Source organism: Netta rufina (assembly GCF_964035555.1).
Source record: "Netta rufina genome assembly, chromosome: 2".
Lineage (NCBI taxonomy): Eukaryota > Metazoa > Chordata > Aves > Anseriformes > Anatidae > Netta > Netta rufina.
The window spans coordinates 158,516,311-158,530,867 of record NC_140124.1 but is presented as its reverse complement, the minus strand read 5'-3'; the positions used below and the strand labels follow the sequence as shown (position 1 = coordinate 158,530,867).

The 14,557-nt window shown below is 65.6% G+C and overlaps 2 protein-coding genes across 5 annotated transcripts in view; one reads left to right on the top strand and one right to left on the bottom strand.

The window, feature by feature from the left end:
* Positions 1–7,179, top strand: part of MROH1 (maestro heat like repeat family member 1) — a 43,150-nt gene extending 35,971 nt beyond the window's left edge. For all 4 annotated transcript variants that reach the window (XM_084306966.1, XM_084306967.1, XM_084306968.1 and 1 more), the window contains 7 exons: positions 598–744; positions 2,586–2,774; positions 3,378–3,530; positions 3,656–3,790; positions 4,019–4,121; positions 5,071–5,136; positions 6,637–7,179. In XM_084306966.1, the coding sequence (XP_084163092.1) occupies positions 598–744; positions 2,586–2,774; positions 3,378–3,530; positions 3,656–3,790; positions 4,019–4,121; positions 5,071–5,136; positions 6,637–6,722 (879 nt within the window). In that variant the 3' untranslated portion in view covers positions 6,723–7,179. The remainder of the gene's footprint in view (positions 1–597; positions 745–2,585; positions 2,775–3,377; positions 3,531–3,655; positions 3,791–4,018; positions 4,122–5,070; positions 5,137–6,636) is intronic.
* A 1,351-nt stretch (positions 7,180–8,530) lies between these two features.
* Positions 8,531–14,557, bottom strand: part of BOP1 (BOP1 ribosomal biogenesis factor) — a gene marked incomplete at its 5' end in the record, with an annotated part of 40,381 nt that continues 34,354 nt past the window's right edge. Inside the window, 13 exons of the mRNA XM_084281711.1 lie at positions 8,531–8,831; positions 9,050–9,157; positions 9,376–9,460; positions 9,568–9,856; positions 9,963–10,143; positions 10,350–10,482; positions 11,500–11,569; positions 11,678–11,758; positions 12,053–12,214; positions 12,662–12,874; positions 13,134–13,235; positions 13,328–13,445; positions 13,536–13,690. Of these exons, the coding sequence (XP_084137837.1) occupies positions 8,678–8,831; positions 9,050–9,157; positions 9,376–9,460; positions 9,568–9,856; positions 9,963–10,143; positions 10,350–10,482; positions 11,500–11,569; positions 11,678–11,758; positions 12,053–12,214; positions 12,662–12,874; positions 13,134–13,235; positions 13,328–13,445; positions 13,536–13,690 (1,851 nt within the window). The 3' untranslated portion in view covers positions 8,531–8,677. The remainder of the gene's footprint in view (positions 8,832–9,049; positions 9,158–9,375; positions 9,461–9,567; positions 9,857–9,962; positions 10,144–10,349; positions 10,483–11,499; positions 11,570–11,677; positions 11,759–12,052; positions 12,215–12,661; positions 12,875–13,133; positions 13,236–13,327; positions 13,446–13,535; positions 13,691–14,557) is intronic.

The window sequence follows — 14,557 nt, the reverse complement described above, 5'->3', positions numbered from 1 at the left end:
ACGCGTGGCTCTCCCCTCATCCCCAGTGATGGGGTCAGGAGGAGAGGAGCCCCATCGGCTCCATCCAGCCGGGGGTCCCAAATCACCCCCCCAGCTCAGTGCCTCTGAGTGCTCCCAGGGCTCAGCACGGCTCTCCAGGAGCTCTGGCACTGAGGATGCTCCCAGTGCTGTGCTGCTCGGCCACCACACAGCCTGGAGGGACGTGCTTCAGCCCTGCAGGGAGCCTGAGCTCTTCCCCACTGCCCTCAGCTCACCCCAGAGGTGGTCTCGCACCTCAGTCCTGCTCCGGGGGGGCGCATTTGGGTCCCTCCTGGCTGCGCTGCGTCATCCATCCCTGGGGGTCCTTGGCTCACGTGTTACAAATCACGGCAGGTTCCCCACATCTGAGCACCCTGTAGGGGTATGAGGGCTGTCCCTCATCACACCTGGATGACCTGAGCGTGGAGTTTGGGGTCTGAGAGAACTGGGAACAAACCAAGGCTGCCCTGGGCTCTTTCCTGGTGTAATGGGATAAGAGCACCTGAAACAGGGACATCAGCTCCCTCGTGGTTTGAGGGGTTACTGTCCTGTCACTGCTGACGCTCTCTCCTGCTTCAGCTCCTTAATAGCAATGTGGTGAATGACCTGATGCTGCTGGAGACCGTGATGGATAACATGACGGGGAGGCAGAAGGACCCCTGCCTGCTGGTGCGGATGCTGGCTCTCCGGGGGCTGGGCAACATCTCCTCGGGGTCACCAGAAAAGGTGAGAGCAAACTCCATGACACGCTGCCTGAGCCCTTTTGGGGCTGGGGGTGCGATGCGGGGCAAGAAGGGGGTGCGCAGCCCCCGCTGATACCATCAGGAGGTGACTCTGGACAGGATTTTTCAGCCCTGTCCTTGCCCTGCTGGTGGCACCTCCAAAACCAAGGAGGCGACCGCGCTGTGCGCCTCCCTGTCCTGTCGCTGTCGTAGGCAGGCACGGTGGGACTGGTGCAGACCCCCAGCTGCTCTGGGATGTGTCTGTAAAAAAAAAAAACTGGTTTGGAGGAGAGTGTGGCAGCCATCGGGGGGCTGCTGGCCCGAGCAGGGGTCGTGCTGTGGGGCCGCCCCCAGCAGCAGCAGCAGCGCGCCTGCGGGAGCCGTGTCGGCCCGTTGCCCTTTCTGCTTCCTGCTGCTCCGGTGTCTTTACCAGCTGATGAATGGATCCTTAAATGCAGTTATCTCCTGTCCCCACGGTGGGATTCAGGCAGGCCAGAATTAGTTTTCCAGATCTCCAAAGTGCTGTGGTTGGGGCAGCTCACGCCGGAGGTGCGTCCGCTGGGGTGCAGGGACGGGATGCTCCGTGTCCACTGCTTTCTGCTGGGGACCTGCAGTCACAGCTCCATCCCACGAGGTTCCAGGCTCAGCCATGGCTGAGATGTGGCTGCTCAGCCCCGTTCCTGCCCATCAGGTGTGGGATTGCTGCAGTGCATCCTGCACCGGGCTGCCTGCACTCTGCCTACCTGGTCCCCAGCAGCAGCGTGGGGCTTGGCAGGCGTCTGCTCCGTGCTGTGCCAAACCCCGGGAAGGGGTCACAGGCAGGCCAGCCCCGGGCAGGCAAATACACCACTGTGAGCTGCCACGAAAATATAAGCAGCTGCTAAAATACCGTGCTGCTGGTGCAGCCTGGGCAGAGCTGCTGATAGCGCCCGATGCTCCGGTGTGCGTGAGCCGCAGCGCTGCTGTGGGCAGTGGTTGGGAAGCAGGAAGCCAGCAGTGCTGTGAGGATGAGGAGGGCTGCGGTGAGCCTCGTACAACGCAGGCAGGAGCAGGGATGATCTGTAGCTGCCTTCCCTGCTGCATCCAGCAGGAGCAGAGCTCAGTGCATCTGGGTTTCCCATGTGCTGCCCCTGCATCGCTGGGGTCATGCTTCCCGAATCAGCTGGGAGCAGGGTGGCTGCGTGTTATGTTAGTGCTGCAGTTGCTCCTTCCCTTACCTGGAACAACGCAGACTGGTGTGGCTGGGCAGGCTCAGGGGTCGGCAGTCCCATCCCACACGTCCCCGTGGCGCAGGGTCGCGACGTGTTGTTCGTCCCCAGCCGTGCTCCGTGAGCTGCACCGGGCAGCACAGACTGATTTACAAAGCCGAGCGCTCAGAATTAAGCAATGGCAGACTCGATGTGGCTTAGGCAAACTTAATTTCCCCCTTTGCTGTGTGTGCAGCAGCTCTAATTGCTCAGCGAAATGCTGTGCCGGGAGGGGACGCGGTGCCTGCGGTGAGCAGTTGCCGCGTGCAGCGGCTGACCTGTGCCGACGACGCATTGCGCTCGGCAGCTGTAATTTAATTTAATTCCAGCTCCTCCTCACTGGAAGCGAGGGCGAGGCAGGAGCTCGCTGCAGGGCACTGCTCGGTGATCAGGTCACTGACTTTGGGAATGCTGCACTTGGCTCGTCCTGCTTTAAGGAATCACCCTGGGTTAGCGGGCCGGGTCCCCTGGCTGGTGCTGGTGCCGTGCCACAGCGTAGGCACAACAGAGCCCGTCCTGACCCCTGGGGATGGCCGAGCAGGGCCGTGTCCCTGCCAGGCTGCCCCACAGCAGCACTCCTCTCCTGCTGCCCTTGCAGGTACGGAAGCACGGGGCCAAGCTGCTGGCATCCATGGTCAACGGCATGGACGACAAAGACGACCCCCACAACCTGGTTGCGCTCGAGGCCATGTCCAGTCTCTCCAAGCTCCTGGATCACTTGGAGGAGAGAGACATCCAGTCCATGCTCCTCCACATCGCCATCAGGATCCGACCCTTCTTCGACAGCGTAAGGGAGCCTGGGGACAGAGCTTGTGCCTTGGTCCTGTCTAAAGCAGCTCATCCGATGAGCCAGGGCACGCGTGGCAGATGGGTGTCTGGGGTGGGCAGCAGGGTCCAGGCTGTGCTCCGTGGGTGCTGGGGGACAGGAGGGGGCCAGGTCTCTGCAGGGCTCTGCCCCGCAATATTTTGCTGCCCTCAGTGGTCTCTGTGCATTCCCCAAACCCCTCCAGCATCACCGCTGGTTCCACCACTGCACGGAGCAATCCGAGCACAGGATCCTGCCCCCAGCTGCTCCGGTGCCATCCGTGGCCCTGCAGCACCGTGCTCTGGCTGCAGGGGCTCCTGTGGCTCTCCCCAGCCTGAACCAAACCACAACCAGGCGTTACCCAGCCCCTGTCCCAGCTGTGCGCCCCCCAGGCAGGCAGAGCTGGACATGGCACGGAGACCCCCATCCCTGAGCCCTCAGTGCCCCCCTGGGTCTCCTTTCTTTGGGACTCCGCTGCAGGCAGTGGTTGGAATTGGGGATGTAGAGGCAGGGCGTTGTGCCGCTGGGGAGTCACCGGGGGAAGGGCTGAATTCACCCCAAATCCTGCTCGCCCCCCGCCCGCAGGAGCAGCCCGACCTCCGCCAGTCGTCCATCGTGCTCTTCGGCAACCTGACCAAGTTCAGCGAGGAAGACTGCGAGGCTTTCTTCGAGCAGATCCTGAACGGGCTGGTAACGCTGCTGCTGCACCTCCAGGACCCCAAGCCTGAGGTGGTCAAGGTGAGTGCCCCGCTGCCCGCCATGGGCACCAGGGAGCCCCCCCAGCGTGGGGTACCAGCCTGGGGTGACCACGAGGCACTGAGCCCCCCGGTGCATGCCGCAGCCTCCTCTTCTCTGTGCCACAGGCCTGCAAGTTTGCTCTGCGCATGTGTGGCCCCAACATGGGCTGCGAGGGGCTCTGCGACATGTTCCTGAACCACCTGCGGGAGGACAGGAGCCTGCACTACGGGGAGTTCATGAACAACGTCTGCAAGCACCTGGTGAGCGCAGCCGGAGCCCGCGGTGCCGGCGCTGGGGCTGCCAAATGGGATCCTCGGGGTCCTGCCCAGTGCCCCTGTGTCCTTACGGGGACGTTCCCCCTCCCAGCCCAGTGTCCTGGGTGCTGCTCAGCCTGCCCAGCACCTCTGGGCTTCCAGGAGATGGTGGCAGTGCTGCAGGCAGCCGGCCGCGTGCCCTGCCTGACTCCTCTCCTGCCGCTTCTCCCCCAGATGCAGAGCTACCCGGAGATGCTGAATCGCCTGATTTCAACCAACCTCTTCTACTTCAAGAGCAACTGGGTGGACATCAGAGCGGCTGCGCCTATGTTCATTGGTAAGTCCTGCTCCCAAGCCTCTCGGGTGCAGTGTGGGTCTCTTCCTAAAGGCTGGATGTTGGGGGTGTCCTGGGGAGGCGTTCGGTGCCCGCTCCGCAGGGGGTGCAGCATCTGCTGTGACAGCCCACGGCCAGGGCACACCGTGGGTCGGGGGAGCACACCCCAGAGGCAGCTCCTGCACAGACCCCATCCTGCAGCAGCAGCAGCCTGCCTGAGAGCTGTGTAGACCTTTGCTGGACCCAGACCAGCTCATCCCATCGTTGTAAAGGTTTCCAGACTCAGCTTGCAGCACACGGATGAGGTTACGGTGCGGGGAGCAGTGCGTGTCACTGCTTTATCAGCCAGAAGGGCTGCCTCAGCCCCGTGCTGTCAGCTCGGAGCAGCTCTGAGGTTGTGGCTGAGCCGTGTAACAGGGCAGGTGATTCGAGCAGGAGTCATCCAGCAGCGCTGCTCCGTGCCCCGACCCCTGCTGTAGCTGCCCCAGGTAAAGTGGGAGCTGCGGATGCATCCCGGCACCAAGGGACGTCTGGGCTGCTCCTGAAGCTTCACATCTCTCTCTGGAGCTCCCAATTCCTTTTTTGGGGATGGGGGTAGCAGCCAGCCTTGCTCTTACCCGTGTAATACTGCATGTGGTGTAAGGTTGTGCTGCTTTCAGTGGAGACCTCTCAGCTGTGCTGCAGGCAGACGTGCCCAGAAATGATTTAAGCGAGCTGCAGGAGGCAGAGGTGCTGGTGGGAGCCTCCTTAGGGCACACGTTAGCTGGGGCAGCGTGTATACATCACGTATTTGGGTCCCCTGTGAGCCCTTGTTGCTGGCTCTGCATGACTGCACACAACACGTGGACAGCAGGGACGAGTGACCCAGCACCCTGCGAGCCTCTGTGACCTTCTCTGTCAGACTTGGGGGGTCCCAGTGGAAAAAAACCCTGATGCTGAGCTTCTTCCTCAGGCTTCCTCGTGCTGCACGTGGACGAAGACCACTGCCAGCAAGTGGACCTGGACCAGCTCATCTCGGGTGAGTCGGTGCCCACAGCTCGTGCTGCCGGGGAGCAGGGGCTGGGGGTTGGAGCCGGAGCCCAGCCCCGTGATTTTGGGCTCCCCAGGCTGGGGCTGTGCCGTGCCCCGGGCTCCTGCTCCACTCTCAGGTGACGGGGCCAGGATGAGCCCAGCACCTGAAGGCACAGGGGACCGGGGCTGGCAGGTGAAGGCACAGCCACAGGCCAAGCTCTTGGCATGGGGATGCCACAGCAGGAGCTGTTTGCAGACTGGGCAGTGGGGTGAGGGGGTCCTGGGGAGCCAAGGTTGCAGCCCCTGAGCCCCGACCCCGCGGCACGGCCCCGGTGCTGGCCGGGGGCACCCGCCCTGGGCACCGCCTGCGGCTTGCGTGGCATTTGCAGCGGCTTAGCGTAAGCAGGAGGGGACTCGCAGCGTTTGTTTGCAATGTGTTAACTGTTAAAAGGCAGAGCTGAGGCTCGTTACGAAGGGCTAATAAAAAGTCAAATTGAAGCTGGTGGCATTTTGGAGCAGAGTTAAGTAATTTTCCTGGATTTCAGGGATTTTTTCCCTGTCACTAGTGACCTCATAGTATATAGTAATGCATGGAAACTTTTGGATTGTTCCAAGAGAGCTTAAAAAACACTAAAAAAGGAAAAACTATCTTTCCGTTGGCTCCCTGAGCCCTTCCAGAAGAAAGAGGCCTGTCTGTTTGAAACAAGTGAAAGATAATCTGCGTGTGTGTGAGTAATAGCTGGAGTGAGCGGGCCTGGCTTGGGTTGCGCGAGCTTCCCGTATTGAGTGGATTAGCCGAGCGGGGTCCGGGGGGGGGCTTCGGGCTCTCAGATTTACAGCCCGCCCCGGGGCACCCCCGCGGCCGGGCGGGGAGGCAGGAGGATGCCGCGAGCAGGAAGCGAGCTGGCACATAAATCAGGGGAGCCTCGCTCGCCGCGGGAGCGGGGGGGATTTGGAGGGAGGCGAGGATCTCTCCTGCGCCGGGTAAACAAGCTACTGGAAAAATATTATTATACTTTTACTGCTAGGAAAAACTACCTGGATTGTTTTCTTACTACCGGGAGCTGTTCCAGGCATTAGGAAATCGTGCTGATAGGGGAGGCTTGGCCCGGCCAGCGTCTGCACAGCCGCGCGGACCCGCGGAGGCTCGGCACCTGGCTCCAGCCCCAGACCCCCGTGCTGGGGCCCTTCCCCTCCCCGGGGGGCTGCAGGAGGGGCCCCCGGGTCGAGCCCTGACCCCACGCCCCCGGGCAGGGCCAGGTCTCAGTGCTGTGGGCTCCTGGGGGGGCGTCCCAAGAGGTTTTAGGGTGCCTCTGCCTCCCCGGGGATGTGTGAGCTGGGGAAGGGGCTGGTGGGGAGCCCCGGGGGGGCAAAGGGATTTCACCTTTCTGTGCCCTGGAGGAAAGCCAGGCTGTGGCTTCGCCCCAGGCACGGCCCCAGCCTGGGGCCAGGGTGAGCGGCCGTGCCCCCGCAGCCCCCCGGCATGTCCCTGCTCTGCTCCTCGCAGCCCTCAACCTGCTCCTGAAGGACCCCATCCCCGCCGTCCGCATGAAGGTGGCAGAGACGCTGAGCCGCCTCGTCAGGATCCTGTGAGCCCCGGCTCCACCGCAGCAATATTTTGGGGCGCCCTCCTCGCCGCGGGCACTGCCTCCAACGTCTTCCCCCATCGGGCACGCGCCCGGGGCCCCGCTCGCGCCCTCCTCCGTGGCAGCTCCATCGTCTTCCTCCGCTCTCCGCAGCCCACGGGAGCCCGCCGGGCCCAGTGCCTCCACCGCTCCCCCTCAGGGCCTGGCTCAGCCGTGGGCCCCCCCAGCACCCAAAGGACACCAGGGACGGGACGAGGCTCCGGGGAGGGGGTCCTGGGGGGCAGCTCCCCTTCTGCGCAGCCGGGATGGAGCCCGAGCCCTCCGCTGCCTCCCCCCCGTCCCTCCCTGCTGCTCCCCGATGCTGTAGGCAGGGCCCTGCCTCCCCCCAGGGCCCCATTTGATGAATGTCACTGTCCTCTCACCACTCGTGTACATAAACTTATTTTTAAATAAAGCTCTTCGCTCCTCAAGGCTCTGGGAGTCATTGCAGGGTGAAGGTTGGTCAGGCTGCCCCCCCACCCACTGCTGCCTGGCTCGTTAATTGGGACATTAATGAGATCAGAGGGGTAGGAGCCCCCTGGGTAATGCCTTGGAGGATGTGCTCGAGCCCTGTCCTCGTGGCAGCGTTCCTCCTGAGCACCCAGGGGTGCCCCCTGTGCTGTGCTCGCAGCATCAGGGTGAGCCCCGCTGTCAGTAGGGCTCAGAGTGAACAAGGCAGAGCTGGGCAGAGCTGCTGGGACAGGCAGCGGGGCTCCGGGCCCTGCCCTGCAGGGTTGGGGGCTTATTTGGGGGGGGGCCCTTCCTTACTCTGGGCCTGGCAGGGCTCAGCAGCACTTCGGGGCTCAGGTGCTGTGTGTGTAATTGCACATTTCCCTGGCCTGCCCCCCCTGCCCCCTCTTCCTCTCCTCTTCCTCCTGGGCTTTGTGTGCCTGGAGGGGCTGTGCCAGCCTTTTTTGGGGACAGGACAGGGATCTGACCTTTTTCCACTTGTTCCTGCTCCAGTCCCAGCCCTCCCTTGCCTGGCTCTGGCTGTGGCAGGAGAGAAATTGGGGAGGGGGAGGGGGGAGTCCCCCTGCAGGGGCTGTGGGGCTCTGCCCTCCCCCCAGACACGGGTGCGTGGTGGCTGCAGCCCCCGGGATGGGGCGCGGTGGCATCCCCAAATTGGGATCCTTGCATCAGGCTCAGCACCAGCCCAGGGCCCCTCTCTGGGACAATCCCCGGTGCCGTGGGTCCCTGCTGCGGGGGTCCCGGGGGCCGTGCAGGCAGCCCCCCCCCCCCCATCAGCGTGGGCCGTGGAGGTTCCCGTCCGGTTTCCCCGGCCCCGCACGGCGCGGAGAGCCGGCGGCCGTGGCCGTGCTGGCACGGTCCCAGCGCTGAGCTCATGCAGGGGATGAGCTCACGGTGGCTGCGGGACCGCAGGGTGCAGAGGGCAGCACGTGGGGGCTCCTCTGCTGGGACCGCAGGGGGGGGGCAGCCCCCAGGATGGGGTGAGGTGTGGGGGGACCCCACGGGGGCTGGCTGCTCGCCGTGTCCCTGCGCTGGGGGTCTGGGGCTGCGCTGTGGGGTGAAGGGTTGGGGGCACGATGGCACCTCTGGTGCACGCAGCCCCTGATGTGGCCCAGGTGCTGTTGGGTCCCTGGGGACTGCAGTGCCAGGACGGGCAGGGACAGCGAACACCACAAGAGCGCCAGGGAAGGCCGGAGGGCACCGTGCTGGGTGGGGGGGGCAGCAGCACCGAGCAGGTTTTGGGGTGGCCGCATGTCCCCATGGCCAGCCCAGGCCGAGCCAGCAACGCAGGACAACGTGACGCAGGTCTGTACCCAAAAATGTTTAATAATAAAGCTCCCCCCACCCCCCAGGAGTCCGTGTGCAGGAGCAGGGCTGCCGTTCCCAGCAGAGCGCGGTGTCCACAGCCGCAGGGTGGGGGGCACGGGGTGGGGGCACGCTGGCACCGCACAGCAGCTACGTGTAAAGCCGGACGGTGCCGTCGGCGCCGGAGGAGAAGACCCAAGGCTGCGTGGGGTGGAAGAGCACATCGAGGACGCCCAGGTCCAACGTCAGCGCGTGGCCCTTCAGCACCTTGACGGGCACCAGCAGCGGGTTCTGCAGCAGGTCGCTGTGGGGGGAGAGGGGTCAGCGCGGGGCTCTGCCTCCCTCCCGCCACCCCACCCCGGGGTACCCCCGGAGTCACCCCACAAATGCTGCAAGCCCCCTCCCCATCCCCAAACCCGAGGCGTGGGGCAGCCCAGCACCCCCTGCCCTGCAGCCCAGCACCCCCGGGGCTGTGCCAGGACAGGGGAGGAGACCCCAAAGCCCCGGGAGTCCCCCACGCACTTGTAGACCATGCCGTGGCACACGATGACCGTCCCGTCGTCCGAGCCCGAGGCGAAGAGCGGGTAGTGCTTGTGGAAGGCCACGCTCCTCAGCGCTTTCTTGTGGTGCCTGCAGAGAGGGGGTGCCATCAGGGCGAGGGGAGGGTGTGGGTTGCAGCCCCCTGCGTGGCCAAGCTTCACAGACCCCCCCGGGGTTTGCTGGGCACGGCCAGATGCACGGAAGGAATGAGAGGGGTCTGGAGCAGCCCCGAGCCCAGCACCCTGGGGTGCAGGCAGGTTATGGGGGGACCCCATGTGTGGGCAGCCCCCCGCAGGGCTGGGGCTCACCGCAGCAGCTGGTAGGGCCTGGTGGAGAGGTCCAGGTCGAACCAGGCCAGCTTGCTGTCGTAGCTACCACAGATGATGTTGTCACCTGTGAGAGAAAGGGGGGGACGACACATTGTGGGGGTCACCAGCGAGCCCCACCAGCACCCAGAGTCCTTCCCGCACCCCAATCAGCCTGGGGCTGCTCTCACGTACCTCCGGGGTGGATGGCCATGCTGGACACCCACTTGCAGTTCGCCATCAGCTTCTTGGTGAGCTCCTGCTTGAGCAGGTTGTAGACGCGGACGTAGCGCTGGGTGGCCACGAAGAAGTAGGGCCGGATGGGGTGGAAGAGCACGCACTGCACCAGCCCCTTGCTCTTGCGGAAGGGGTTCTGGCTCCAGCGCTTGCTGGTCTGGTGGATCAGCACCTGCATGCTGCTGTTGTCAGACACCACGGTGGCGAAGTAGTCGCCCTTGCCGTGCCAGGTCACCTGCTTGAGAGCCTGCAGGGAGCAAGGTGGGAGATGCTCACGGGTCAGGCCCATCAATGGGGCTGCTGCCCACCTCCCCACGGCCCCTGCCCACCCCCCAAAGCCCCCCTGGCCCTGCCTTGCTGTGCTGCACGGTCAGCCGGATGCCTTTGCTGTGCTCCTCGACGGTGGCCGTGAGCCACTGCACGGGCTGCACCCGCTCCTCCTCGGGCGGCGTGTAGGACTCCAGCACCTGGTCGGTGGCCCCGTAGAGCAGCTTGTCCCCGAGGCAGGGGTTCACCAGCAGCACCGACTGCTCCCTGTGGCGTGGGAAGAGTGCAGGAGGGGTCAGGGCACTGCCGAGGGGAGGAAAACCCTCTGCACGGTCACGGCATGGCCCCGGCACAGGGCCAGGGCCGTGGGGAGGGTGGTGGAGGAGGCTGTGAGCCCCCAGGCCCTTCTGCGGGGCAGCAAGGAGCTCCAGGCCAGGACTCCAACCACCCCCGGCTCCTGCTGGGGCACTCACACACAGACGGCCACCAGGCAGACGGTGGGGTTGGGGTTCCAGGCGATGCTCTTCACCACGCCGCCCACGGCGAGCGTCTTCATGCAGCGAGCCGTGCACACCTCCCAGAACCTCACCGTGCAGTCATCGGAGCCTGCAGGACACCACGGGGGGGTGCCGGGTCAGGCACAGCTCCCCCAGGGGACCCCATGCTGCCACGGCTTGGCTCAGGGGGCCGGGACACATCCCCAAGCCAGCCTTCGGGGAGGAGCCCTGGCAGCGGCAGGAGGGAGGCTGCGGTGCCCCCGCGATTCCCCGGCAGCTCCAGCACCACGAAGGCAAGACGTGACCGGGGGCTGCTGCGGAGAGAACAGGCCCCCTCCCCGCTCCCCCAGCACCGCGACTCTGCCCGTGGTCCCCTCCTGACGCGTGCAGCTCCCGGCGCAGCTGCTGTGCTGGCAGCACGCCTGGCTGGGCTCGGCACGGCTCGGCACGGCTCGGCACGGCTCGGCACGGCTCGGCACGGCGCGGTGTGGCCCCCGGGCAGGCTGTTCCGTGGGCAGCGGTAGCAGGAGCAGGTAGCGGCGGCGTGCCGTGTCCCCGCAGGTCGGGTTATTTTTAACGCCTGATCTCAGCCACTTTCCCAGCCCGGGGCCAGGAATTCCACGTTGTGCAACCGACCGACACCGCGGCCACCGGGAGCTGGCAGCCTGGAAACTCCAGCGCTATAAAAAGCACATGTGCCTTTGTGGGCTGTTAAAACTGCCATCTGCTCTCAATCTCCAGCCTCCGGCCGGCCGCGCAGGGCTCCGCCGTTCACTCCTCTCCCTCCAGCCTCACTTTCTCCACTGCGGAGCGGGAGGGACGCGGGCTCCAGGGTGGGGTCCCCGAGAGCGGCTGGAAAAACCCACGGAGCCTTCAGGACGCGTGCTGCTGGCCCGGGAAGCTCGGGGATGCTCCGGCCTCGTGCCCAGGCTCCCCACCCCAATCCAGCACCAGCAGAGCGGGGTGTGCTGGCTCCCCGTGGCTGGCAGCTCTGGGGAGCCCCAGCCTACACGTGCCCCGAGCCCTGCGCTGTTACGGGGCATAACTGGGACCTGATCCTGCACTGGGGCTGGGTACTGGTGCCTGGTGTGTCTGGGATGCCCCAGCCCGGGCAGGGAATCCTTACCTGATGCCAGCCACTGCCCGCTGGGAGAGATGCTGAGGCAGCGCACCAGGCTGGTGTGCCCACGGTAGACCTGGGGAGGGAGACAGGAGGTGGACGAGGGCCCCACGCGGCCACACGGCACCTCTGAGGGACCTCCCGGGCACCCAGGCGACCCCTCCCCAGCTGCAGACTGATTTACCAGCGCCTGGGTGGTGGGGAAGGGCTGCAGGTCCCGTGGCTTCGGCAGCTTGGGGATCAGGTCCTCCGGGTCCACGTTGACCTGAGGGAGAGGCACCCCGTGAGACACGGCCCCACGGCCCCGGGGACAGCAGACACGGGGGCTGCTGAGGGCTTGGGGCCAGCAGGGGATCAACCCAGCACCCTACAAGCCCTGCTCTGTCCCAGCTCTGCTCCTGCCGGGGCTGCTGTGGGTAGGCGAGGGGCTTTAGGGGCAGCCCCACAGCACTGCAGCTCCTGCTCCCGGCTGGGTGGCAACAGGACAGGCACAGGAGCGTGCCGAGGCCACTCCTGGGACACCTTGTGGGGGGGTTGTTGGGGTCTGAGAGGCTCTCACCCTCATTTTCCTCTGGCGTGGGCAGAGGTAGAGGTCCAGGCAGCGCTCGAAGCGCTCCTGGATGAAGCGTGGGTAGGCAGGCACTGCCCGCAGGCAGCGGTACTGCTGCGGCACGAAGTTCAGCTTCCTCTCGGCCGGCTCCTGCTGCTCCCAGGCCAGCTTCTGCCAGGGGGAGGCGAGGCCGGGTCAGCAGCGTGGGGACGGGCGCTCCACGGCCCCCGATGCTGCCCCAGCCCCGGCGCTATCCCGTCCCCAGCCGAGCACGAAGCATCCCCTGGCTGGTGCCCCACTGCCCCACGAGACACCATGATCCCCCCCGCCGCCCCAGCACCTCCCTCTCCATGTCCAGCAGAGCTCCCCCTGTTCCCAGTTGGGTTTTGCTGCCTGGTTTTCCTGTTTTGTTTTTTTCTGGGCTGAGTGTGTGCCAGGACGCACCCCGCACCAGGACCCCGAGCGTCCCTCTCTGCCCTGACCATGCTCAATTTTCATCCTGGTGCCCCAGCACTCCCGGCTGCCCTCCCTCAGCACACCCCTCTCGGGGTCCCAACGCACCCACAGCTCCCCACGTGCCCCCAACCCTTTCCTCCATACCTCCCGGCCCCCCCTTACCTCCTCCTCGCTTAGCAGGTACTCGGGCGGGGGGTTGTAGGACTCCTCGTGCCCGGGCAGCTTCATTTTGGGGGCTGGCACGTGCATCTTGTGCCGGCCCAGGATGGAGTTGGGATCCTCGTGGGCCCAGAGGTCGTAGTACGTAGGTGTGTCCTCCTTGGGCTTGCGGGGCTTGATCCAGCCCATCTTGATGGCGTGGACCAGCTTGGAGACCTGCGGGGCGGGCACGGGTCAGCTCCAGGAGCCCTGGGGCTCCACATGCTTGAGGAGGGGGGGTACAGGGTGGAAGGATGGAAACCAGTGCCCCCGAGCACTTGGCAGGGGTGGATATGGTGTGAGAGGATACGGTGTGGGTGGATACGGTGGGGATAGGACACGTCTGGGACAGGAGAGCGGCCGCAGCCACCGCCCCCAGCGCTGCTCAGGGCACGGGGCACGCAGAGCTCGGCCACGGTGCCACCAGACCTCTCACCTTCTCCTTCTCGATGAGGGAGGGGATGAAGCTCCTCTTGTCCGCCGGGCGGTTGGTCACCGGGTGGATCATCACCTCGTGGGTGAAGAAGTCGACGGCCGGCTGGGGAGACACGGGGAACGCGTGGCTGCAGTGTGCGGGACGGGCCCCCTGCGCCGGGCACCACGAGCACGGAGCGCGTGCCGCAACCTCACCTCGTAGGGGTCGAAGTGGACGTCCCCAAACTGCCCCTTCTGCAGCCGCTGCACCAGCTCCACCTGCTCGTCCGTCAGCTTGATGTCTGCGCCCGTCATCTTGTCCTGCACCGTGCGCCTGCGGGGAACGCGACACGGTGACAGCGCCCGTCCCCCGGGGGGGCTACGAGCCCGAGCACCTCGAAGCCCCCTCCCCGTGCCCGCTCACCAGTAGTCGGGGTTCTCCATCTTCTCCAGGAACTTGTCCAGCTCGTCCTTGTTGCGGATGGGCTTGTAGATCTTCCTGCCCTCCAGGTCGTAGCCGATGTGTGGGAAGTCCTCGTACCACTCCATGGGGATGTTGCCCACCGTGTTGCGGATGTCCTGGGGAGGGGGCACGGAGGCAGCGTGAGGGCAGGGCAGGGGGCACCCGCTTCATGAGCCCCTTGCCTCCCCCTCGGCCTCCCAGTCCATGTGAGGGCACCGAGGAGCAGCAGTGGGGGTCGGGTAAGTGCTCTGCTCCCAAACACCCCCACGAGCATCTCCCACCCAAGCAGCGCCCAGAGCTGTGCCAGGATGGAGCTTGGGCTTCCTTCCTCCATCCCAAGGAAACCCCCACCTCGCACGATGCCCCCACACGCTGCTGGTGGCCATGGCAGCACGGGAGCGGGGCTGGGGGTAGAAGGAACTGGGAACTGGGGCTGGGGGAGGCCGGGAGGGCAGTGACTGAGCCCCAGAACTGCAGCAGGACGAGGGGCACCGGCCGGAGAGCCCCCCGGTGCCCTGCCCGGAGCTGCGCTTCATTATGGGACGTGCAGCACTTGGGATGACGGATGCAGGCGTCGAGGCCAGCACCTCCCGGGCTCGTTTACTGCAGCGGGGTTTAAAAAGCTGCCTCGGGGTGCTGCGTTGGCTGCAGCCCGGCCTCAGGCTGCGGGCAGGGGCTGCGGGCGGTCAGCGGCGCGGCTGAGCGCATTCCTGCGTCCGATCCCGCAGACAGCAGGATCGCCTCACATTTTCCGACGGCCGGGGCCAGGCCGGCTCCCCCTGCACACGCACGCACCCGGCCGCTGCCGTTCCTGGCTGCCTGCAGCGGGAGCAGGCGGCTGCCCCCCGCGCACCGGGGGCTTCGCTCCTCCCGGCCCCTCTCCGGCCTCCGGGGTCCGCACGTGGCCGTGGGTCCCCATCGCCAGCCCCCATGGGGACACGGCCACAAGGATGAGCTGGCACTGAGCACCCACAGCAAACCCT